The sequence below is a fragment of the Mustela nigripes genome, chromosome 4 (assembly GCF_022355385.1).
Source record: "Mustela nigripes isolate SB6536 chromosome 4, MUSNIG.SB6536, whole genome shotgun sequence".
NCBI lineage: Eukaryota > Metazoa > Chordata > Mammalia > Carnivora > Mustelidae > Mustela > Mustela nigripes.
The window spans coordinates 27,284,548-27,310,033 of NC_081560.1; the positions used below are offsets into that span (position 1 = coordinate 27,284,548).

General features: G+C 36.6%; 1 protein-coding gene across 1 annotated transcript in view; it reads left to right on the top strand.

The window, feature by feature from the left end:
- Positions 1-17,978, top strand: part of IQUB (IQ motif and ubiquitin domain containing) — a 50,364-nt gene extending 32,386 nt beyond the window's left edge. The window contains exons 9-13 of the mRNA XM_059396487.1: positions 2,657-2,827; positions 5,434-5,610; positions 10,329-10,577; positions 11,689-11,874; positions 15,617-17,978. Of these exons, the coding sequence (XP_059252470.1) occupies positions 2,657-2,827; positions 5,434-5,610; positions 10,329-10,577; positions 11,689-11,874; positions 15,617-15,799 (966 nt within the window). The 3' untranslated portion in view covers positions 15,800-17,978. The remainder of the gene's footprint in view (positions 1-2,656; positions 2,828-5,433; positions 5,611-10,328; positions 10,578-11,688; positions 11,875-15,616) is intronic.
- Positions 17,979-25,486: the final 7,508 nt, after the last annotated feature.

Genomic DNA, 25,486 nt, shown 5'->3' on the forward strand with positions numbered 1-25,486 from the left:
CCCCTTCTCCCAAACCCCCTCCCCCCAGCAACCCTCAGTTTGTTTTGTGAGATTAAGAGTCACTTATGGTTTGTCTCCCTCCCAATCCCATCTTGTTTCATTTATTCTTCTCCTACCCACTTAAGCCTCCATGTTGCATCACCACTTCCTCATATCAGGGAGATCATATGATAGTTGTCTTTCTCTGCTTGACTTATTTCGCTAAGCATGATACGCTCTAGTTCTATCCATGTTGTCGCAAATGGCAAGATTTCATTTCTTTTGATGGCTGCATAGTATTCCATTGTGTATATATACCACATCTTCTTGATCCATTCATCTGTTGACGGACATCTAGGTTCTTTCCATAGTTTGGCTATTGTGGACATTGCTGCTATAAACATTCGGGTGCATGTGCCCCTTTGGATCACTACATTTGTATCTTTAGGGTAAATACCCAATAGTGCAATTGCTGGGTCATAGGGCAGTTCTATTTTCAACATTTTGAGGAACCTCCATGCTGTTTTCCAGAGTGGCTGCACCAGCTTGCATTCCCACCAACAGTGTAGGAGGATTCCCCTTTCTCCGCATCCTCGCCAGCATCTGTCATTTCCTGACTTGTTGATTTTAGCCATTCTGACTGGTGTGAGGTGATATCTCATTGTGGTTTTGATTTGTATTTCCCTGATGCCGAGTGATATGGAGCACTTTTTCATGTGTCTGTTGGCCATCTGGATGTCTTCTTTGCAGAAATGTCTGTTCATGTCCTCTGCCCATTTCTTGATTGGATTATTTGTTCTTTGGGTGTTGAGCTTGCTAAGTTCTTTATAGATTCTGGACACTAGTCCTTTATCTGATATGTCGTTTGCAAATATCTTCTCCCATTCTGTCAGTTGTCTTTTGATTTTGTTAACTGTTTCCTTTGCTGTGCAAAAGCTTTTGATCTTGATGAAATCCCAGTAGTTCATTTTTTCCCTTGCTTCCCTTGCCTTTTGCGTTGTTCCTAGGAAGATGTTGCTGCGGCAGAGGTCGAAGAGGTTGCTGCCCGTGTTCTCCTCAAGGATTTTGATGGATTCCTTTCGCACATTGAGGTCCTTCATCCATTTTGAGTCTATTTTTGTGTGTGGTGTAAGGAAATGGTCCAATTTCATTTTTCTGCATGAGGCTGTCCAATTTTCCCAGCACCATTTATTGAAGAGGCTGTCTTTTTTCCATTGGACATTCTTTCCTGCTTTGTCGAAGATTAGTTGACCATAGATTTGAGGGTCTATTTCTGGGCTCTCTATTCTGTTCCATTGATCTATGTGTCTGTTTTTGTGCCAGTACCATGCTGTCTTGATGATGACAGCTTTGTAATAGAGCTTGAAGTCCGGAATTGTGATGCCACCAATGTTGGCTTTCTTTTTCAATATCCCTTTGGCTATTCGAGGTCTTTTCTGGTTCCATATAAATTTTAGCATTATTTGTTCCATTTCTTTGAAAAAGATGGATGGTACTTTGATAGGAATTGCATTAAATGTGTAGATTGCTTTAGGTAGCATAGACATTTTCACAATATTTATTCTTCCAATCCAGGAGCATGGAACATTTTTCCATTTCTTTGTGTCTTCCTCAATTTCTTTCATGAGTACTTTATAGTTTTCTGAGTATAGATTCTGTGTCTCTTTGGTTAGGTTTATTCCTAGGTATCTTATGGTTTTGGATGCAATTGTAAATGGGATTGACTCCTTAATATCTCTTTCTTCTGTCTTGCTGTTGGTGTAGAGAAATGCAACTGATTTCTGTGCATTGATTTTATATCCTGACACTTTACTGAATTCCTGTATAAGTTCTAGCAGTTTTGGAGTGGAGTCTTTTGGGTTTTCCACATATAGTATCATATCATCTGCGAAGAGTGATAATTTGACTTCTTCTTTGCCGATTTGGATGCCTTTCATTTCCTTTTGTTGTCTGATTGCTGAGGCTAGGACCTCTAGTACTATGTTGAATAGCAGTGGTGATAATGGACATCCCTGCCGTGTTCCTGACCTTAGCGGAAAAGCTTTCAGTTTTTCTCCATTGAGAATGATATTTGCGGTGGGTTTTTCATAGATGGCTTTGATGATATTGAGGTATGTGCCCTCTATCCCTACACTTTGAAGAGTTTTGATCAGGAAGGGATGCTGTACTTTGTCAAATGCTTTTTCAGCATCTATTGAGAGTATCATATGGTTCTTGTTCTTTCTTTTATTGATGTGTTGTATCACATTGACTGATTTGCGGATGTTGAACCAACCTTGAAAGGGGTCCTCTAAGCAAAGAGAGAGCCTACAAGTGGTAGATCAGAAAGGAACAGAGACCATATACAGTAACAGTCACCTTACAGGCAATACAATGGCCCTAAATTCATATCTCTCAATAGTTACCCTGAATGTGAATGGGCTAAATGCCCCTGTCAAAAGACACAGGGTATCAGAATGGATAAAAAAACAAAACCCATCTATATGTTGCCTCCAAGAAACTCATTTTAAGCCCGAAGACACCTCCAGATTTAAAGTGAGGGGGTGGAAAAGAATTTACCATGCTAATGGACATCAGAAGAAAGCAGGAGTGGCAATCCTAAGTTAGCTTTTAACAGAAGTAACAAAATTATTTTTTAAACTTTCATTAACTGATAATTATAAACATTATTTTTAAGTGTTCAGCTCCAAAGGTATGGAGAACATTGAGTGGCAAAATAATTGAGATGGATACACAGTTTACCATCAGAGCCAGAGAGCTGCAGAACATCTATAAGTGCATTCTGCTGAAAAATATCTCTCAAGACGAAAGGCTGGATGTACTCCTAACGCTTAAACATACTGTGAAGGTACATTAACTTTCTCTTAGTTTTGAGGTATTACTATCAATTCTTAAAAAATGAATACTACAATAAACTGTTTTGTATCAATTGTAAAGATGATTGATCAATGTTTATATATATGAATTTATTTTGTCAACAGCTATATTATTTTGTTGTACTTCGGGGAGGATGTGGTTTATGCATTAATATTTATCTAAAAGTTCTCAAACCATATATTATGATATGTAATAAATATAAATATAGCAAAATGAATATTCTAAACATAAATATATCCATATCTATGCAGTGGATGCAAATACATGGGGATTAATACTCAACTCAGTTCAATAAAACAGCAATTGTCTATATATTTTGACCCTTTTCAGTGAAAATTTTATTTTTAGCAGTTTTAAAGTGGGATTAGAATATTTTAATTTTTTTCTCTTTATTGATTTAAGTTAAGACACTTTAAGTGGTTGAGTGATGGTTCTTGTTGGAAAGTAAGTCTCCATAGACCTCTTGTATTTCTCCCCATTTTTTTTTTTTTTTTTACAATTTTATTTATTTATTTTGGAGAGAGAGCAGGAGTGGAGGGAAGCAGCAGAAGGAGAGGGAGAAGCAGACTTCCCAACGCTGGGCTCTATCCCAGGACTCTGAGGTCATGACCTGAGCTACACTTATCCAGCTGAGCCACCCAGGTGCCCCCATTTCTTCTCATCTTGAGAACAAAGGCATTGACTGCCTTTGTTCTGGATTACCTTATTGTATAGATGTTTGTGTAGTGACTAACATTGGAAGATAGAAATAGTTGGGAAGAAAGTGAGAAGCAGTAGGTCCAGAGGTTGGAAATGAGTATGAGATCCATGGTGGGCAGTTAAAAAAGCCAGATTGGAAAAAAGAGTGCAGGTAGGGAAGAATACAGTTAGAAATCCTCCTAACTGACATACTTAGGAACATAAACTGGTTGATGACAATAAAAAGAAACCAAAAACAAAGGGTAGGCTTATAAAAATAAATTATGCATGTTTTAAATAATATGTTTAACCTAGTATATCTACATGTATATTTATTTAATAATATTTTGATAGAGGATTAAGGCCTTTAAACATGACTCAAATTCTGGATCTATTCATTATGGCTATATTATATTAGATAAGTTATTTAATATTTCTGAAAATTGGTTTCATCATTTATAGAATTAGTTGCTTAGAGGATATAAATATATGTGTATATACATATGTACATATATATTTATAAAATATAAATAACTATAATCTATATATCTCAGTGCTTACAAATAGAGAGCCCTCAATGAATTATAGGTATTACTTTGATGATGATTACTAAGAGAGACCAGGGAATCTTAAACCTGAGTACACATTAGAATCATCTGGAGAGCTTAAAAGAGAGAGCAAGATTCACAGAGACAGGAGAGACTGAAAGAGAGAGAATATGAGAATCAATGAATAAGGGATAATATCTAAGCCCCATTTCAGAGAAGTTAAATTGGATCCTCAAGTGGGAGGGCAATGTTAAAACCTTTAAAAATCTCCCCTAGGTCATTGTGATATGCCTTTATGGTCAAGGACCCCTGATACAGACTCTTGAGTTAGCTTTACCAAGAATGTATTAAAAGGTGCAGAAGAACATTATTTTACAGTTACACTGACTTCAGGTTCTGACTCCTCATTCGAACTGTGTTTCTTTTAATCCTCTCTTGAGCAGTTGGAGCAACATACTTCTGTTTTACCACTCACAGATCCTACCTTAATCACCTGACTCCTATTTGGGGCTTTCCTTTTCAACCATACTCATTTCTGTGACTTTATCAAAAAATTATTGTAAATTATACAAATTTTCAGAAAAAATATGTAAAATATACATGTATATACAATTTAACAAATATGGAGTCATCAACCATATAACCTGTCTCAGACCCCAGAACAGAACATTGCCAACATTGTGAATATCCCTCTTTCTCTTTGAAATCCCAGTTCACCTTCTCATCCCCTAGAATGTTGACTTTCATAGCAGTCATTTCCTTGATTCTCTTTATTTTTTTACCACCCATGTATGATGTATGTATGTGTGTGTGTATGTGTGTGTATATATATATATATATATATATATATATATATCTTTAAATAATATAGTTTAGTGTTGCTTACTTTTGGATTTTATTTAAATGGAATGATACTGTGTCTTGCTGCTTTTGCTCAACAACATTAATTTGTAAGATTGGTTTGGTATTGTATATAGCTGTATTCATTTCTATACATGTGATATTCTATCAATATATGTATTCTATGAATAAGCCATCACTTGTTTATGTCATCAATTTATTTGTGGATATTTGGTTGTTTCTAATTTTGAATTATTATGAACAATGATTCTATATGCACATTTCTCTAAAGCACCTAAAGAGTAGAATTGGTAGATTACAGATTACACATATCTGAAGCTCTACTAGATGATGTCAAGTTTTTTCCAAGTTAATTGAACCAATTTATACTCCTACCAGTTTCTTTTGGAATTTCTTTATTTTAGAATATAGTTTTCAGTTTGGTGGTAATTTTGAAAACTAACTTAGTGGCTTTAAAATTCTGTACTGAATATGTTTGTGTTTTATATAGGAGCATGAATGTAAACTGACTCAGGAAATTCTAGAATTGATTGACAGAGAGGTGGACCTTATAATGAGAGGAGTCAAACATCATAATCTTGAAGGACTCAGAAAAAGAATTGCAACGCTCTTTTTTCATTACATCAAAACACCTCTATTTAATCCAGAAGTTGCTAGACATCTTAAGGTACTCTACTTTTTTTCCTTTATTCCTTTCTCAGAATTCTGAGATATGCCATAGTAAATTGAAGTACATTCACATTTTGTTTTAATGCTTTAACCTGGGGCCCATGTGGAAGACCATCTTGTTGGTGAAATCTCTTTTGAATGATTGTCTTTTATGTCAATAAATTAAATGTAGTCATTTAATTTCTTCTGTGTCTGTATTTTTAAGTTCGAATTCTTCCCCACTCTCTGAACCAAACTGAATATTACACTGAGCAATCCTGTTCTCTCACACTATCATGCTTTTGAACACACTGCTATTTCCACCTGGAATGCTGTCCCCTACTTCACTCAGCTAACTCTTCTTCATTTTCTGACATTTAATTCATGGGTCCCTTCCTTCATGAGGCCTCAGAGAGTTAAACTCTTCATTTCTGGGATTCTACATGTGCCTTGTTTGTGTTTTTTGTGTTTCTTTATAAGACTTATTGCTTAGTCATAGTTATGACTGAACAGATATCCTGAGAGAGCTTCCAAGTGTAACATGTATTTGAATTAAACTACCATTTCCAACTCCAACATGCTTAGGCCTCTATGAGGATTTTGCTATCTCAAGCCAAGGAAAGTATCTTACTGCCTTCTTACTGTCTAAAACTATTTAAAACACTTTTAAGTTTGGAAGGGAGTGGTTTACAAAAGAATTCTAAATAGTGTTTTATTCTAATGATTATATTTAGAGTTATAATTTATTAAGAAGCCAGCTAAACATGTATTTCACTCTTTTTTTGATGTAAAATCTCAATATTTAGGTAAAACTTTTATTTTTCATTTTTTAAAAGATTTTATTCATTTATTTGAGAGAGAGAGAGAGAGAATGAGAGAGAGAGAGAGAGAGAGAGAGAGAAGGAGAACATGAGAAGGGGGAGGGTCAGAGGGAGAAGCAGACTCCCTGCCGGACTCGATCATGAGCCAAAGGCAGTTGCTTAACCAAGTGAGACACCCAGGCACCCTAGTTAAAACTTTTAGAAAAATAAAATTAATTTTATATTTTATTTTAAATGGGGTTTTTTATGTTATTATTTCTTAAAGATTTATTTATTTTTAGAGCAAAAGAAAGACAGAACACATGCAAATGGGGAGAAGTAGAGGGAGAGGGAGAAAGAGAATCCTAAACACAGTCCCCACTGAGCCCAGAGCTTGATGTGGGGTTCTATCTTACAACCCTGAGATCAGACCTGAGCAGAAACTAAGAATTGGACTCTCTAGTGATGGAGCCACCCAGCTACCCCTTTAATGGATTTTTTTAAAGAAGATTTTATTTATTTATTTGACAGACAGAGATCACAAATAGGCAGAGAGGCAGGCAGAGAGGAGAGAGGAGGAAGCAGGCTCCTCGCTGAGGAGAGAACCTGATGCGGGGCTCGATCCCAGGACCCTCAGATCATGACCTGAGCTGAAGGCAGAGGCTTCAACCCACTGAGCCAGCCTGGTGCCCCCCTTTAATGGATTTTTAAAACTTAATTGTATCGCAAGAGAATATAACAAAAAGTCAGTGTGCCTGGCTGCCTCAGTCTGTAGAACATGCAATTTTTGATCTCAGGGTTATAAGTTTGAGCTCCACATTGGGTGGAAAGATTAGTTAAAAATAAAATCTTAAAAAAATACATATATACATATGTACATATACATATATATATATATATATATATGCACACATATATATATATATATCTCCAAGAGAAAAATTTCCCATTATATTATTTCTTATTCAAATTAATGTTCTAGCCCAAGCTACCTTCTAGTACTCTATATATTTAACTCAGCTTTTATATATTTGCAGTAATAGATTTTAATATTCTACACATTCATGTAACAAATTTGACTATTTGGGTCAGTTTCGACAAATGCAGTCATGTAATCAATAGCACAATCAAGGTAAGAAATAGTCTTGCCTCCTCCCCCCACGTTCCCTCATGCTGCCACTTTGTAGTCGGCCCTTCCCCCGGCAACCTGACCCTTGACGGACACGGGTGTGCATTGTATATCTATGGTTATACCCAAGCCAGTGTGTTATATAAATGGAATCCCACTATATGTAACTTTTTGAGAACAGGCTTCCTTCCTTTAGCATATTACATTTGATACTCACCCATGTTTTTGAGTGTATCATTAATTTTTGTTAGAGCTGAGGGATATTTTTGTTGTCTGGGTATACTAGAGCTTTTTTAGCCATTCACAGTTATAGAACATTAGACTGTTTTTTAGTGTTGGGCTTTTGTGAGTAAAATCACTACAAACACTTGATTGTGAGTTTTTGTGTGAATTGATTGTTTTGGATTAAATACGTAGGAAGTGGGATTTTTGAGTCCTCTGGTAAATGCATATTTACCTTTATAAGAGATGGCCAAACTTTCCACACTGGCTGAACCATGTTTCATCCCTGTCTCTAATGTGAGAGTTCCAGTAGTTCTGCATCCTTGTCAGAAGCTGGAATTGCCAGTCTCTTTTAATTTTGGAATTCCACTAAATGTATAGTAGTATCCCATTATATTTTAATCTGTGATTTCCTAATGCATATAATATTAAGCATCTTTTCGTGCATCTTTTTTACCACCCATGTAACTTTTTGGTGAAGTATCTGCACATACTTTTTCCCACTACCCCTCTTCTTAAAATTGAGTTGTTTTCTCGTTACTGAGTTTTGAGAATTCCTTGTAGATTTTATATGTAAGTCCTTTGTAAGATACATGATTCGTAAATATTTTTCCTCAGTCTGTAGCTTGTCTTCACATTCTCTTAATAGTATCTTTAACATAGCAGATTTCTTTTTAATTTCAATGAAGTTGAATTTATCCCTTTTTAAAGTGGATCATGCTGTTGACATTTATTTTGTAGTAAAGAAATATTTTCCCAAGAATTAATATTGTTTAACTGCTCATACTACCCAAAGTGAGCTGTACATTCCACCTAATCCCTATCAAAATTCCAATGGTATTTCCCACAGAAACAAAAACAAAAAGACAAAAACCCTAAAATTTGTATGGAACCACAAAAGAGCCGTATAGCCAAAGCAATCTCTAGAAAGAACAAAGCTGGAGGCATCATGCTTTCTGATTTCAAAGTATATTCCCAAGCTATATAGTTCAAACAGTATGATACTGGCACAAAAACAGATACATAGATCAGTGCCACAAAATAGAAAGCCCCAAAACAAACCCACAATGGAGTTAAGAACATACCATCGAGAAAGGATAGTTTCCTTACTAAATGATGTTGAAAAAACTGAATAGCCACATGCAAAAACAAAAAAATTTTAAACTAAAAATCAATCTTTATCTCACACCACGTACAAAAATCAACTCCAAATAGGTTAAAGATTTAAATATAAGACCTGAAACTATAATACTATTAAAAGGAAATGCAGGGAAAATCTTGTTGACCTTGACCTTAGTAGTGATTTTTTGGTCATGATAATAAAAGCAAAGGTGACAGAAGCAAAAATAGATGTGATTTATCAAATTGAAAACCTTTTGCACAGAGAGGAAACAGTCAACAAAATGAAATATGACCTACGGGATGGGAAAAAATATTTGCAAACCATGTATCTGATGAGTTAATACAAAAAAAATGTCACTTATAACAACTCAACAGCAAAATAATTTTAACCCAACTTAAAATGGGCAAAAGAGGGGCACTTGGGGTGGCTTAGTGGGTTAAGCTTCTGCCTTCAGCTCAGGTTTTGATCTTAGGGTCCTGGGATCAAGCCCCTTGTTGGCTCTCTGCTTAGTGGGGAGCCTGCTTCCCCCGCCCACCCCCTGCTGCTCTGCCTACTTGTGATCTCTCTCTCTGTCAAATAAATAAAAACATCTTAATGAGCAAAAGACCTCAATAGACATTTTTCCGAAGAAGACATAATAGCCAACATGAACATGAAAAAGTGCTTCACACCACTAATGTTTGGGAAATGCAAACCCAAACCACAATGAGCTATCCTCTTATACCTATAAGAATGGCTAGTATCAAAAAGACAAGAAATAACAACTATTGGCAAAGATAGGGAGAAAGGGGAACGCTTGTATTATTCTGTTCTCTGAAATTTAAATTGCTATAGCCATTACAGAGAACAGTACGGAAGTTCTTCAAAAAAATAAAAATAGAACCACTATATGATATAGAGTTTCAAGTTTTGAATATGGATCATTAAACCAATCCAAATTTAGTGTTAAGATAAATGAAATGAGAAAAACACTCAGTTTAGCAGGCTTTTATTTATATGTGAATCTACCCTGTAAGATTAACATAGCAGGACACCAAAAATCTAAATTCTTTTAAAAAATAATACAGAGTTCTTAATATTTTGGCAGGATAAATGAATACTGCTTGAAATTTAAATTTGTGTAGAATGGGAAGTTAAGGGAAATAAGACTAAGAATTAACCAACTTTTTAATCTCATTCTAAGTTAGCTCTCAGTGCTTCTGTTGAATAATGTTTGGCCTGACTTTTGTAACTTTCTTTCTTTTTCTTTTCTTTTCTTTTCTTTTCTTTTCTTTTCTTTTCTTTTCTTTTCTTTTCTTTTCTTTTCTTTTCTTTCTTTCTTTCTTTCTTTCTTTCTTTCTTTCTTTCTTTCCTCCTCCTCCTCCTCCTCCTCCTTCTTTCTCCTTCTTTCTCCTCCTCCTCCTCCTTCTTTCTCCTTCTCCTTCTCCTTCTTCTTCTTCTTCCTCTTCCTTTTTACTACTTAGGTCCCTCCAGACCCACTGAAGTTTTATAAGAAGATTTATTTTTGCCACGGTTGCCAGCTCTATTTGCCTTCCACCGAGTTTGCCGTCTCATCCACCTTACACCGTATATACCGGTGTCGTCACTGTGTTAACCTTGACAATGAGACTCGACAACGAGAATCATTTTTAAAGTACAAATGTTTACTTCAGCGGCTCTACTATTCAGAAGCTGATTATGAAGATGATTCCAAAATTGCTTTCCTGATCCAGGTATGATCAGTGTGGGTTGCCAGTCATGGATGAAATTTGTTCACTGATTTTACAGAAAAGAGTCCTGCTTTCCCATAGAAACCTTTTAAAATAATGGTTTGGGGCGCCAGGGTGGCTTAGTGGGTTAAACCTCTGCCTTCGGCTCGGGTCATGGTGTCAGGGTCCTGGGATCGAGTCCCACACCAGGCTCTCTGCTCAGCAGGGAGCCTGCTTCCCTCTCTCTCTCTCTCTGCCTACTGTGATCTCTCTCTGTCAAATAAATAAATAAAAATCTTTAAAATAATGGTTCTTTTCTTTATGCTTATACTTTGCGAAGCTTGCCCCTCTGGCAATTCTAAGTCTGAAGACCTCGGGATAAAAAACCATTTCAAGAATTTTAGCTACTATGGTTTAGATTAAAAAACAACAACAAAAAAAAGGTTTTTAAACAGTTACTTCATTGCCCTTCTTTTTTCATTAAGACAACAAAGTCTTTTAATAACACTAAGGAAATTGCTTAATCCTTATCAAATCTCAATTTCTTCATTTGTAAAGTGGAAAAAAAATGGCCTACAATAACCCTGAGGATAAGGGTTAGGATAAGGATATTGGTGAATAATACATTTTGAGAAGCCCTGAATACCATATACACGTAAGGTAAAATTAGCACACTGGAGGAAATATATGCATCTTTCTCTGGGTTAAAGATGTAGTCTCTCTGACTATAAAACTAATAATGTAGCTTGGGCAGAGTGAGCAGAGATTTGGTGAAAAATTAGAAGATATGGGGCACCTGGGTGGCTTAGTAGATTAAAGCCTCTGCCTTCGGCTCAGGTCATGATCTCAGGGTCCTGGGATCAAGCCCCGCATCAGGCTCTCTCCTCAGCAGGGAGCCTGCTCCACCCCCCACCTGCCTGCCTCTCTGCCTACTTGTGATCTCTGTCTGTCAAATAAATAAATAAACTCTTTAAAAAAAAATTAGAAGATATAGGAAGCACTAACAACTTCATGAATAAAGTTTCTCTTTTAAAAATATGCTCAATATGATTATTTCCTCAAGTAATAGAATAATCTTAGAGAATTGTTATGTTTAGAAGAAAACATTATTTTTCAAACTTGTGTTGACATGCAGCTACAAGACATTCAGTACCTGGTGGAGAACATCTGGGCATCGCAGTCAGTGCTCAGTGCCTGGAAGGATCTCAATGACCTGGTCATGGTCAGGTGGGATAAGTCCTTGGAATGGTCCCCCTGGAACTGCATTCTTCTTACCAAAGATGAAGGTGTTGCTCATCTCAAGCTAACAAGTATCGAAGAGGTAAGAAAGTGGAAATTTATTTGAGGAGTTAATTTTATCAGTGAAAATATTAGAGTGTAACCTTTTACTACATTCCGTGCATAATTCTCATACTTCCATTGGATGAAGAAACAGAGAACGAATAACAGCAACAAAATGTGTGGATGGTATTTATGGCTGCGATTAAAATTAAAAGGATGCTAAGGCACAGAAAAGGACAGGATAAGAGATCTGAACATCTTGCAAGTATCTGAACTTGGTTCCCCTCTCTGCTAATAATAACAAGTCCAAGCGTGTCATTCCATGGTAAATTCCATGAGTACAGGGAATTTTATTTAGCTTATTCATGTCTGTCTCTCTAATAAACTACACCAGTGCCTGTCACACATTAGGAGTTTTAGTAAGTATTTGCTGAATAAATAAATGAAATACCAGATAAATATTATATAGCCTAGAATCTGCCCTTCTTTGATTAACCATCATGAGTCTGTCTAAAAAGCACACTAATTTCTCAAATTTTGCTCATAATCTTGTGCTCTAAATGGGCATCATAGTGATGGGTATGGTTCTGAGACTCCATTTTATATTTTCTCCCAACTAACTTGGAGCAAAGAAAGCACTGTAAAAATTCAATACCATTTAATTTTAGTTACTTACAAGATGCAATCCATAAAACCTTTTGATGAACAGAATTGAGTTACTCAGAGATTCACTTACACCAAGCAAACATAGAATCCCAACAGCTGATACTGATTCTCTACCTTCTATTGATTAAATTTTTATACTATGAATTTCATGCAAAATATCAGTTAAGAGAAAATAAAGAAATGACTTCAAATTTAATAGTCATTTTGAATGGTGCTATTCCCTGCTTCTGTTTTTACCGGGGAGGCAGAATGTATAAAGAGGAGAAACTAGTTAAATTTTTAACTTTTTGGAATAATTTTCTAGGAGAAGCCAGGCTCAGAAAAAGGGATTGAAAGAAAAAACAGCATGAAACTGAAACTGTGTTAAATATTATATTTAGTAAACTAAACTGCTTCATAAATATTTAATCACAGAAAGCATAGCCAACACTACAATATTATTTCATCTAGGACCCGTAGTGGGATTGAAGTTCATTCCCAAAGCTAATATTACTGCTTCAATTAATCCACACACTCCTTTTGTGTATTTAATCAAATTACTGCAGTACCAAATTAAATGTTCTATTCACATGCATTTCTGATTTCAGGACGACGATCTTACTGAATTTCTCTAAGTAGAGCTAAGGTTCTCAACCAAACAAACTAAACAAAACAAAACAGTAACAACACCTTTTTATGGTTTTGGGCTAATGTAATCGGTTAAGTATTAATATTCAGCCTCATTAAAGAATAGTTTATGTCTTGCCACAAGTTAAAGCATTTCTAGGATTTCCTTAATGCCCAGAGATATTTGCTTTCTCAGTAAGTAAAAAAAATGCTCAAAATTTAAAATAATCTTGGCTCTCTGGAATCATGACACAAGTTATAGGAAAAGCCTGGAAAAAGGCTTCTGTTCTCTGAATGTTAATGATGCAGAGCAGTTTCTTGTGTGCACATTGGTCAAAGTAGGAACAATAGTGGATTTAAAGTCAGGAGACCTGACCCAGTATTTCCCCATTTCTGTCACTCGTAATCTATAGGACATTAAGACTTAGTTCTTTGCATCATAAATTTTTGTGAAGGTTAGCTAAATGCATGCAATCAATACAGAGGATCAGAGCAGCCCTGGTTGAATTCTAGCTCTATCACTTAGGAGCTGGGAGAAGTCAAGCAAATTTGCTCATGTCTCAATGCCTTAGTTCCCTCATCTGTCAAAAGGGGATAATGTGAAAAGGGGATAATATATACTGGATATCTTTCCATATTATATTACTCTTTAAAAGTTGCTTATTGTTCCTTTGCTTGTATGTACCATAATATGCTTATCTTACCTTTAATGATTATATTTTTGTTCTGTGAAGGTGCTTTGAAAACCTTTTAAGTTCCGTACACATGTAATTTAGTGTTGCATATCAGAAATGTGTTAGTTTTCTTAATGAAGTAAGGACTAAGAAGTGGTAGAACACAGATTAGTGCAAGGGATGAGCATTTTGCTCTGGCATATGTGCCTGTAGAGAGGAAAGTTAAAAATAGGCCCAGGGTACTCCTACATAATAATCTCTGCCAGGATATTGTACGCTTTGGCTCCTTTTCTCCAGGCTTTTTTTTTTTTTACCTTTGTTTTGACACGATAAAGGGATCTTTAGTGAGGGATGTCTTACTATTAGAAAACAAATTTTAGGAGAAGGTACAAGTTGCATTTGTGATTTGATTGAAAAGAAGTGTCGATTAAGATTAATAAAGGAAATAGATGGTATTTATTAATTGTTAGAATTTTCTTTTGAGTGTGCTTGCCCCGTACTGTGTTAGGTGCTTGGAGTAAAACTAGGACGTGTATGGATACAAGTCTTCATTGTTTCAGCTGTATCCAAGTTTGTTTGCAAAGAACAGACTAAGCAATTGATAATGACTTAATCAAATGTGAAGTTAGTTTCCATCAAGCAAGAAGTCCAGAGGTTGGCAGTCTGGGGTCCAGATGGTGGCTCCACAGTGCTCTCAGAAACCCAGGCCCTCTAACCTTTTCTTCAGCTCTGTTTAGCACTTGAGTTTCATTCTCATGCTTGTGGACTCTTAGGGGTGAAATAGTTAAATCATCTCCTGCATTCTCTTAAAAAAACTTTCTTGTATGCTTTGTCCAATGGCTTCTGATATATATATGTATGTGTATATGTATGTATGTATGTATGTGTGTATATACATACATGTATGTATAATGGCCGGAAACCTGTCACATGCCCACCCCTAGCTGGATTAAAGTCTAGGAAAGCTGAGCACATCACACAATACAAGATCAGGCCTCTAAATACCAGGGGAAGAGAGAGTGGATATTGGGTTGGCAGCAAGCAGTCTGTGGCTCTCATTAGAAAACAGATGGTCATATACAGTGGCAATGCTACATAAAAAAAAGTTCAAAGTACTGTTCTAGCTGTGGAGAGACAAGAAGCATAAACATTAATAAAGAATTAAAGTGGAAACGTACAGAGGCTTGATAAAGGCAGAAAGGTTATTTTCTGTTTAGAAGACAGAAAATGGACTCATGAAGTAGGAATTCAAGGTGGTAAAAAGGGATACAAAGAGAAGTTTATACTGTCAGAATACCATCATAATCTTTGTTTTGGACCCTGGAGATTGGGAGATAAGTACCAATTTTAGAAAAAATAACTTGGGCAAAAGTTGGTAAATTAACCAGTGTTGAAGTAGAGTTAAAGAGAGAACCAAGATGACAAAATTGTTCATTCAAATATATTGATTTTGGATGGTGTTGAGAGATAATTACATAAAAAAGACCAGTTTGAACCTTCAAGGAGTATTCCTTATAATGGAGGGACTCTCAAGCAAATAGTGAAATTGAAGGCAGAATGAACTAAATACTACAATTAAAATACATAAAAGTACTTGCAAGTAAGAAGGAGAGATTAGTTTGGTCTCAGAGGTCAGAAGGAGAGTCAGAAAAGGCTTCAGGGTTAGAGCAGCATGGCAGCTGAGCCCTGAAAGGTGGTAGACAAAGTAGGAAGCAATGTTCTCTGGCTGAGAGGACAGATGAGCAAGGGTACCAAGATATGAAAGTGTTTTTATTTTTTTGTTTGGCAAAATATATCTGTGACATTTAATAGAATTTGATTTTCTTTTCTTTTCAGGGATATGAACCCTTGTTTATTCACAAGATCAAACACAAACATATCCTGGCTAAGAACTATTTTTCTCAAATTCCAGTGCTGGCTTCATATTTACTTGGTGATGGTGAGCTAGATGAGATCAGAAAGAAATATCACTCAGAAACAACTCCTAAGATTATAGTGTCCCAGAGGCCTAGTCCCTAGAAGATCCAGGAGTATTTGATGATCAGCATTTTTGTCCGCTGCTAATAGAGGAATACAGAGGCTGTACAATATGGAAATAGAATTTTATCTTTTTATTGATTTTAGTTGTTTTTTGTTTCTCATAGTATTATAAGTTTATGAAGACAAAACATCCTTATATAAATGTTTTATTATTAGATGTTTAGTGAAAATTGAAATACAGTTTAGTTCCTGAAAGTAATATTTTACGGTAAAGAGAACATTTTATTTTTCATATTTTCACAATTAAAATTTTTAGAAATTTCAGTGCACTAGAAAACCAACAAACAAAAGCTAGGTTTAACTTTTGACTCAAGTAATTTAAGTTAAATGTAGTTGTGGAATAGTCAGTACATAGATGGGAGGAAACATCAAATTCTCTTTCTTAAACATCTTTGCAGGTGGGATAAAAGACGCTATATTTTAATACAACGATTTGAATCTTCACTTTGTATTTTCTACTTTTACCTTCCCTGCTTCCTAAAATCCCAGTAAAACAACTGGAATTATTTCTAAATAAACAAACAAATGCATTCCATGCTGGAAAGCAGGGTAAACAGTAGAACTATCTTTTGCCCTGTTGGCGGAAAACTCCCAATGGGGCAATGACGACATTCTGGAGGAAAGATAAACTTGGTTAAGTTAACTGTAACAGCCTCATTCCTCAGTAAGACAAAGAAATAACCTTGACTACATGCATGTCAGAGACCTACAGTGGTGAACAGTGTGTGTGTGTGTGTGTGTGTGTGTGTGTGTGTGTCTTAATGAGAAATTGACACTCAAAATAGGAAAATTCAAGGAGGTTGTATTTACAAAGGGAGTTATTATAAAGTGTGGGCAGTATTTAGGGAAACTAAAGGAATAGTGCAGGAACTCAGGGCCAGTATGAGATACAGGCTAACTCGACCCCTCGTCTTAAATGAACATGCAGAGGAAGAGGTCTGAGAATGCTCAGTGTAAAGTAGGTAGCTGAGAGGATCAGAAACCAGCTGCCATGGGAGAGTCAGCCCTAGGGGGTCTCATGAACTGGAGAAATAAATACTCCGATTTCATACCTCTCCATTTCTCTAGTCTCCTGCTTGCTTTCCCCATTAGTAGAACCCAGAAGGAAAGCAGGAGAAATAGACTTCTGTTGGCATAATTCATGCAGTTCCAGGGAAAAGAGTGGAGTAGATAATGGGGAGGGTGGATCTGGACGGCTAAATAGAGAGTAGGAATTTAGTGTGAAGCTCTGTAACTCAGGTAGTGGTATTTCACACACACACACACACACACACACACACACGTGTGTATGTGCGCACATGTGTGTGCCTGTGCATGCGCACACGGCGTAATTTGAGAGAGAGGGGTGAGGGGAGAATTTTTCTCCTGATTCCCATCAGTAGTTAGTGAGTTGTTCTCTTCAGTTTAGTGCTCAAGGAATTCAATCTAAATATTAATATTTGTTCTACATAAATATTTGCCAATATTTCAGCAATATATTTTCTAGGGCACCTACAATTATTATTATTTTTTTGGCAAAAGCATGGCACATGGTGATTGTTCTTAAGGAAATAAACATCAAAGAGGGAAGTGCTATAATGAGTTGTTTTCAGGTTTCCATGGACAATTCAGACATTCTGGAACTTTCTCAATGGTAAATTACAGATAGGGTTAGACTGGAGACCATTCTGATCACTAATAAATAGTTAACAATTTAACACAGAACAGTGGGTTTACACAGGAATGTAAATGACCAGATTTTCATTAGACAGTGTACAAGAACATGCTATCTCAGAAAAAAAGGCTGGGGAGGCAAGAATTGGGGAGAAATATTCAGATAGGGGCAAATATGCATCTTTGGGAATTCCGCTGTTTACCCTAGGGATGAAGCAACTGACCAGATAGCATTTGCTGTTAGTATGGAAGATTTGTAGAATGCAACTGAGAAGGGTAGACCAGCTAGAGCAATTGAATGTAGGAAAGGGGCAGTACCTATAGAACTGGAAGTATAACCACTAAGGGGGAAAACAGCTAAGAACAGACAGGCTTTCCTGAACATTCTGTTAAGCACTTTTCAGTCCTTCTGGAACTACAGTTCTCAATTTAGACAGCTATCTGAAAATCCAAAGCAGAAGGGCTAGAAGACGTATCTGGTTAGAGAGCATATCTGGTTAGAGAGCTGTCAGTGGGGGGCGGCGGGGGGGGGGAGTCAGGTTGCTATCCACTAAAATCCTAACGCTACATACTGGAAAGCAACAGCTCATTTAGCAGTTGGTTCTCGTGCCTTCATAGTGTTTGCATTCCTCTAGCTTATGACCTGATGATGATACTTCCCTTGGCCCACTAACAAATGAAGCTACAGCAGGCGTTTCCTTCTTTCTCCTTCATGAGGACTGTATTATATAGACAGATGCCTAAATAATATAATAGGACAGAATTTTATATCTGCAAATTTTAAAAACAAGCTGATGAAAAATAGTCACTAGATAGCAAAAATTAAACAGGGACCCTCTGAGGAATGAGAACAAATATTCGTTTATCAAATCTTTTGATTCATGTTAATGATATTTGATAGCACTTTTTGTCCTTTGGGCAAAAAATGGTACTGGGAGAAATAGCTATTACACAAGATAAACAATTGCTTAATTACCAAAAACAACACATAGATGGCAATGAACAGCAGATTTGGTACTTTAAAGATGAATCTAAAATAGAGATTTGATTGATTAGCTCAAGATACTTCCCTAGAATTTAGAGGAAAAGGACAAAGTAATGAAGTAGATGAGCAAAAATAGTAAGTTTAATAATCTTGCTGTATCTACACTAAAGATAACATGAGCCTAGACTGGAATAAAAAAGGAGGAACAATGAACAAATTGAGATTTAAAGCCAATTTTCCTAAGCTAAAAAGACATATAACTTTAGCTGTATAAAGAATCTACCAAGTACTGGGAAAATTAATGTAGAGACACATATAAGCACAATCTCATGGTATTTCTGAGTTTCAAGAATATTGGACAAATTCTAGAAGCATTCAAGTTGAAGGGGAAAAGTTAGAAACAAGAAAATAAAATAAATAGCATCATAGATTTTTCTTCTCCAACCCTAAATGCCTGAAGGGAGGAACATCTCTATTGAAGGATTTTGAATTTTGAGGATTAAAAAAAAAAAGACCCAAGAATTTTATTTACTTCATGTTTATGAAGGCAGTAGAAAGGCATTGTTAAGCAAGAAACATATCATGAATCTCTGCCTTCTTATTCTGTATTCCAGCCCACCTTAAAACTGTGGCAGTAAGGTATGTGCATGATATCATAAATGAGAAATGACAGTGAGCCCTACAACCTCAAGGTCCTTTCTAGATGATCATTTGTGTGATTATGAAACAATGTAATGAACAAAAGTAATTCCTCAAGTAAAAATCTATGCTGCCAAAAAAAAAATCAATCTATAAAAATAATACCCTATTCCAATAAAATATCTACTACCAGAGAGTTCAGAGGGCTGACATTTTTCCAAGTCTTTTTAGTTGGAGAAGTGTCAACAGATAGGTAAGAAAGTAGATATTCAAATATTTAGTTTAAAAATTTAAAGGCGACTGGTAGCAGAATGAGGATGGAATTATAAACACATTTCTAGAGAGAAAAAGGAAACAACAAATTTGAGAACTATTGTGAAATAAAGGGTTTTGGTTTTTGCTTTCTGAAGTTAGCAGGAAGTACATATTAGAGAAAACTGGGTTAGAAATATCACAGTGCATAAATTCATAATTCATAAATTCAGATAGGTTAAAATTTTCCAGTAAAGGATAGTTATTATAATATTGTATCAAAAGAGTGAACTAAATGCTGTGTACCAGATAGATACCCCAAATGAAATGACATATAAAGGTTAAAAGTATGATATTTAGTAAAATTGTAATAGTCACATGTAAGCAGACACCAACATTTTGGTAATGTTAATTTCAAGGATGAAACTGAGAGGAAAAAGAGAGAAAGGTGAGTTACTTTATACTGATAAATTATTATTCACAATATAAATTAATCTCTGTTAAAGACAAAAGTAAGTTTTTAAAAAGTCATTTGAAAAACCATTCTCCGTAGGCTTCTTGCACTTCTGCATATCTTTGGAGCAGAGATAGTAGTTGTTTTCTGGTTTATTTTGAAGGTTGTTTATATAGTAATCAGTCTTGGAAGATAGGGATAGTATTTACTGTTCACTATAGAAGAGTCAGAGTTTCTAAGCCCAGGATTTCTACCCTGTAATGTGTGTGCAATGTATGTGCAATGTGTCGTCCAGACTTTGTATCACCCCGGGGGAATTAGGGCAAAATGCTGATATTCTGGCTGCTGCTATTTCTGTGAACAATAAATTTTGCTTCATCTCTGACCCAGGAGTCTCGTGTCGTCCCGTCATCTATAACATTCTGGCAGCCAAACTTGTTAGCTTGCGTTTGGGTAGCGTCTCAGACCCTTAGCAGTTCTTGACCCAGATAATCTTAAAAATGAAAAAAAGAGAAGTGACTCAAGAGGTAGAAAATGTGTCTTTGCTCTTTCCAGGAGCACTGGGTGACTGATTGCAATTCTCCACCCTCTTGAAAGGAGGCAGGATTACATAATATGCTTTGCCCAAAGTGAATGTGAGTAAAATTGTCCTGTGTCACAACTGAGCATCGAAAGATCAAAAATTTCAAACTCTATAGATACTCTTCTAAGGAATAGAAAAAGTGAATACTCCCCAACTCACGCGACCAATACATCATTGATATCAAGCTTTGACAAGGCTAGCACAAGAAAGAAATGGATAGGCCAACTTCATGATGAAGATAGATGCAAAAATCCTAAACCAAGTATTAGCAAATCAAATTTAAAAACACGAAAAGATGAAATAACATGGATTTTGCTGGACATTCTTCATTTGCTTCTTCAGCTCTACCTTCTACCCTTCTCCTCTCTGCTCTGTGCCCAGAGAGGCGGCTCTTTGTGCATTGTGTCAGTAAGTATGTGACGTCTTCCAGTTGCTTTTGGCCAATGGGAAACATCAGCAGGACATTTGAGGCCTGAAGGACAGGCAGAGGTTGGGTGTTTATTCTCCTGGCTTCTCCTATCTTTTTGATCTGTTGCTGTCAGTGACTGCATTTATGTGCCTAAGACCATATCTCTGGCTGGGTGGTCAGCCCTTGTGCGCTATAGCTCTCTTTGAATTCTGAGCTTCATTCTTTCTTTTTACTCCTTCAGCTTATGGGTATTGCTTTCTTTTGTAGTGAGGTTTAAGGTGCTTCAGTTTTTCATTTTGATTTCCTTTGACTTCATAAACAAGCTTTTTCTAAATACTTCTCAAATTAACCAGTTTAAGTGTACCTGCTGGACCCTGACAAGAACAGTAATTGGTACCAGGGATGATCCCCACAAACAGACTTTAAAATGGAGTCTGGGCTTTGGCTGCTCACATATTTAAAACATATGGATAACCTCCTTGCCCGGGGAAATAGGACACTTGTGATAGGCAGCATGTGGTAGCATCATGATTACTCAAAATACCACAAGTGGAGGCATAGAATGGGAGGATAAGCACAGCGAGATCAAATGGCTGAGCCAAGTAGTCACTTTGATGACAAAGATTGTGCCATAGGATGGCATTTCTTACACCAGAAAGGGTTCATGAGGAAAATGATAAACTGAAAGCCTTGAAGGTCCAACACAAGGCCCAGAGAGAAGCTCAGAAAGCCTTTATGACAACTCTACAGAAATTACTTATCTCCTGTGTTTACATGGCAGGATGTGGCTAAGGATTAAGTCTAGAGCCAGGTGTAAAGCTTATAGAGTTGTATTGTCAATTAAGTGTGCACCCCAGCTAGATCTCATGCTAAGGTAAGGCTAGTAGTGAGGAAGAATGAACAAGGTACAGTCTGGTATGAGTTAGCCTATATACTGAAAGAGTTGTAGGATTGTGTCAGTTTTTATCAAGAGTCAGGGGAGTACATGTAAGAGATTATTCTAAGGCTATTAGACCAAAAAAGACAAGACAAAAGATTGTATCAAGCCAAATTCATGTGCTTGTCTAGAATTCAGAATTTTATGTGTTGGTTTAAGGCCCTGTGAATTGCTAGATGTGTTAACTGAAGCCTGGACTCAAAAATAGCATGTATCAATGAGCTCAAAATGCAAGAATTTCCCTAGAAAACATTACTCAGGAAAATGGGTTGTTGGGGTGGCTCCGATGTATGTGAGTTTCTCAGACACCTCTTACAGGTGTCAACACTCCACAAGAGGAGCTTCACCAAGGCATTAAGGAATGCAGTTGTGAGTGGATTACCAGCATCCTTGAAAAGCTCTGTGGTAGCTGTTCCCTCTAGGCTGGAGATGACAGCGGGCATGCTGTACTGGATGTGATAACCCAATTTGATGGGAACAATGGGATCCCTAATGCTAAAAGCCAACTGGTAAAGTTTAATCATCAGAGAAAAAGAGAACAGAGTTATAATAAAAAGCCCTAGGAGCCAAGTGATTTGACCCTGTGGGGATTTATAACAATGATTAAATGATAATCAGATCCATGGGAATGAAATGGACAGCTGTATTTGTTTCCTAGGGCTCCTATAACAAATTACAACAAATTAGATGGCTTAATACAACAAGAATTTATTCTCTCTCATTTCTGGAGGCCAGAAGTCTGAAATCAAGGTGTTGGCAGTGCCACACTCCCTCTGGGTGCTATGTGAGAGAATCTTTTCTTGCTTCTTCCAGCTTCTGGTGGCTCCAGGAATTTCTTGGCTTCTTTAACTGTATTATTCCAGTCTCTGCCCTAATGGTCACATCTGGCCTCCTTATTTTTATGTATCTGTCTTCTACTCTTCCTTCTCTTATGAGGATACTTATCACTGAGTGATTCACTAAGTGACTATATTACTAAAAAAAATGCCCATGATAAACTGTGTGTTATCAGATTCACCCAGTCAAGTGGAAAAGTGTAAAGTGGAAATTGTATATCCAAGAATGCCCTTACAGGTTTGGAAGTTACAAGTAAACCACAGGAAGCAGATACTTCAGTCTCCTATGGTATATGCTCCTACTGCTTTACCACTTACCCCTCAACAAACAACTGTGGCTCATGGAGAGTTCCCTATGGTCACTTAAATGGAAGAAAAGAAAAGAACTGGTTTGCAGAGGATCTGTGCCCCATAGTGTCAACTGATGGTCTACTTTAGGGAAAGTTCTGCATATATGCTTCCTCTGGGTTACAGCTGCACTTTGGAAGGCCAAGGAAGACACGGATAAAGAATTCTCTCCGAGGGAAGACTTTCAAGCGGAGCCATCTCATTATCCACTTTTTGTGCAGTGGGATGTAGCTGGTGGTATAGATCTACAGAGATCCATGGACAGTGCCTAAATGGTTAATCAAGTAGGAAGAGAGAATAATATTTAAATATTGGTGATAAGGCATTTGGGGGAGATATGTGTAAATAAGCCTGTTCTATGTAAGAGCACCCCAATGGCATCCACCGCAGAGGATGCTGTCAGTAATCAAGTCTTCATCCTCTTGTGTATCTCAATCAGCTTCTTTTACTAGATTTCTGGTGTTTGCTCAATAGGTTCATTTACAAACTAACCTTGACAGTAGGGATGGAACTCATCCATGGGTTTAACAACAGGGGTTTTTTTTTCACCAAGGCTCATTTAGCTACGCTCACAGCTGGGTGTCTAATTCACCAACAGCAGAGGGCACTAATAAGTTGCAAGCTGATAATATTCCCCAGGGACAGCAGCTGGCATTCTGATGGATAGTTGAGTATTTTGGATTTTTTTTTTAAATCAAGGAGAGGACATATGCATATGGGTTTGTCCTCCTTGCTCACAGTATTTCTGTCATGGACCTGCAGGAAGCATTACTTACCACTATGATGTCATGTATTACATTACCTTCAACGAAGGACTCATTTCACAAAGTAGGAAAGAGACAGTGGGTTCATGTTCACAGGGCTCACTGGTCTTACCATGTCCTTACTACCCAGAAATATCTGACTTCATAAAGTTCTGGAATGGCCTACTGAAGAGTCAGTTATGGCATCATCTGAGTGACAGTACCCTGGAGTGTCGGAGTGGTGTCTTACAGGATGCAGTATTATGCCTTAAGTCACTGATCAGAATGTGCTGTCTCCTTCATAGCTGGAATGCATAGGCTGGGGAAAAATGGGCAGAGCTGACTAGTGGATAGTGCCATCTGCCCTTTCCTAAAAGTACACAGACCTGGGAGCAAAAGGAAAAAGCTGAGTGCAGCTCTTTCACTACTATGCCACATAATCTACGTAAAATTATCACTTTCCATCCCTTCAACCTTGGACTCAGTAGATTTGTAGGTCTTAATCCACAAGGAGGAAATTCTCCAGGGAACACAGCAATATTCCCACTGAATTGGCATTTGGGACTCAACACAGTTCTTTAGAGAGCACAAGTGGTCAAATTAAGGGTAACTAAGTAAACAAGTCATAATTTCTACCTGTTAGAGGTTGAGAGTTACCAATACCTGGTTGAGAAAGAACACTTCCATAATTTTTTTTGGCTTTAAGATGATTTCATTCTCACCAGATCTCACAAAATCCCTGGCATCTCCAAATGATACTCCAGATAGTATGCTATGGTGCCCTATTTGAGGCAGTACTCCACGCTGCCTTATGGGAATAATGTATCATTCTGTAATGGGCATTATAAAACATCATTTTACACTCTCAAAACTGTCACACATAAAATTTTGTAGAACAGTAATATGTATTTCAGAGGGAGAACTGAAAAAGTTTGGTCGAAAGAATAATATACTGGAAGTTCTTTGCTTGAGAAGAAGAATATACATACTTTTGGATGATGTAGTCTGTAAATATCTATTCTATGCTGCTAATTGGTGTTAGTTTTGAGTTCAACTATGTCCTTACTGATTTTCTGACTGCTGGATCTGTACATTTTGGACAAATGTTGAAGCCCCAACTATAATAAAATAATCCTAATTCTTCTATCCCTTGTATCATTGCTGTCATTCATTTCACTTATATATATGAGCATATAAGTGACATATACAAACAAACACAATCAAGTGTATTGTTGTTGTTATTTTGAATAAAATGTTATCTGTTAGGTCAGTTAGGAATACTGTTCCAGTAGGCTGTGATTCTCTATTTGCCTGTCATCCTCTCCAATAGTGTGGGCAGGGGTTGGTCCTATGACCTTCCTTCTGTTATGGATCTAAGAAGAGTTGCCAATTTTTCAGTTAGCCTAGCTTTTTATTTGTTAGGATAGTGTGAGGACTTAAATGCTTTTTACATGCTGTACCAGAAGCCCCCTGGATGCTCTTGGCTTGGAAAGTATTCTAATAGTCCCTTTACAAACTTAAGTTTTATGTGCTGCATTAAAAACATTTCTTATATTACACATTTAATACACATAAAACAGGTACATATTTTTTAAAACATTTAAAAACATTTTAAAAAACATTTATATTACACATCTAATGCACATACAATAGATAAATTACTCAATTTTCAGTCTTAATGGTTCAGGAAGAAATATTTCCACTACAGTCCCCATAAATATTATACATTTATGTAATCATGAAAGGAAAAATACATACTAAACTATGCACCTCTTAGCAATGAACAGTTAGTGACAATGACAGTGTTTACTTTTCATAGCATTTTAT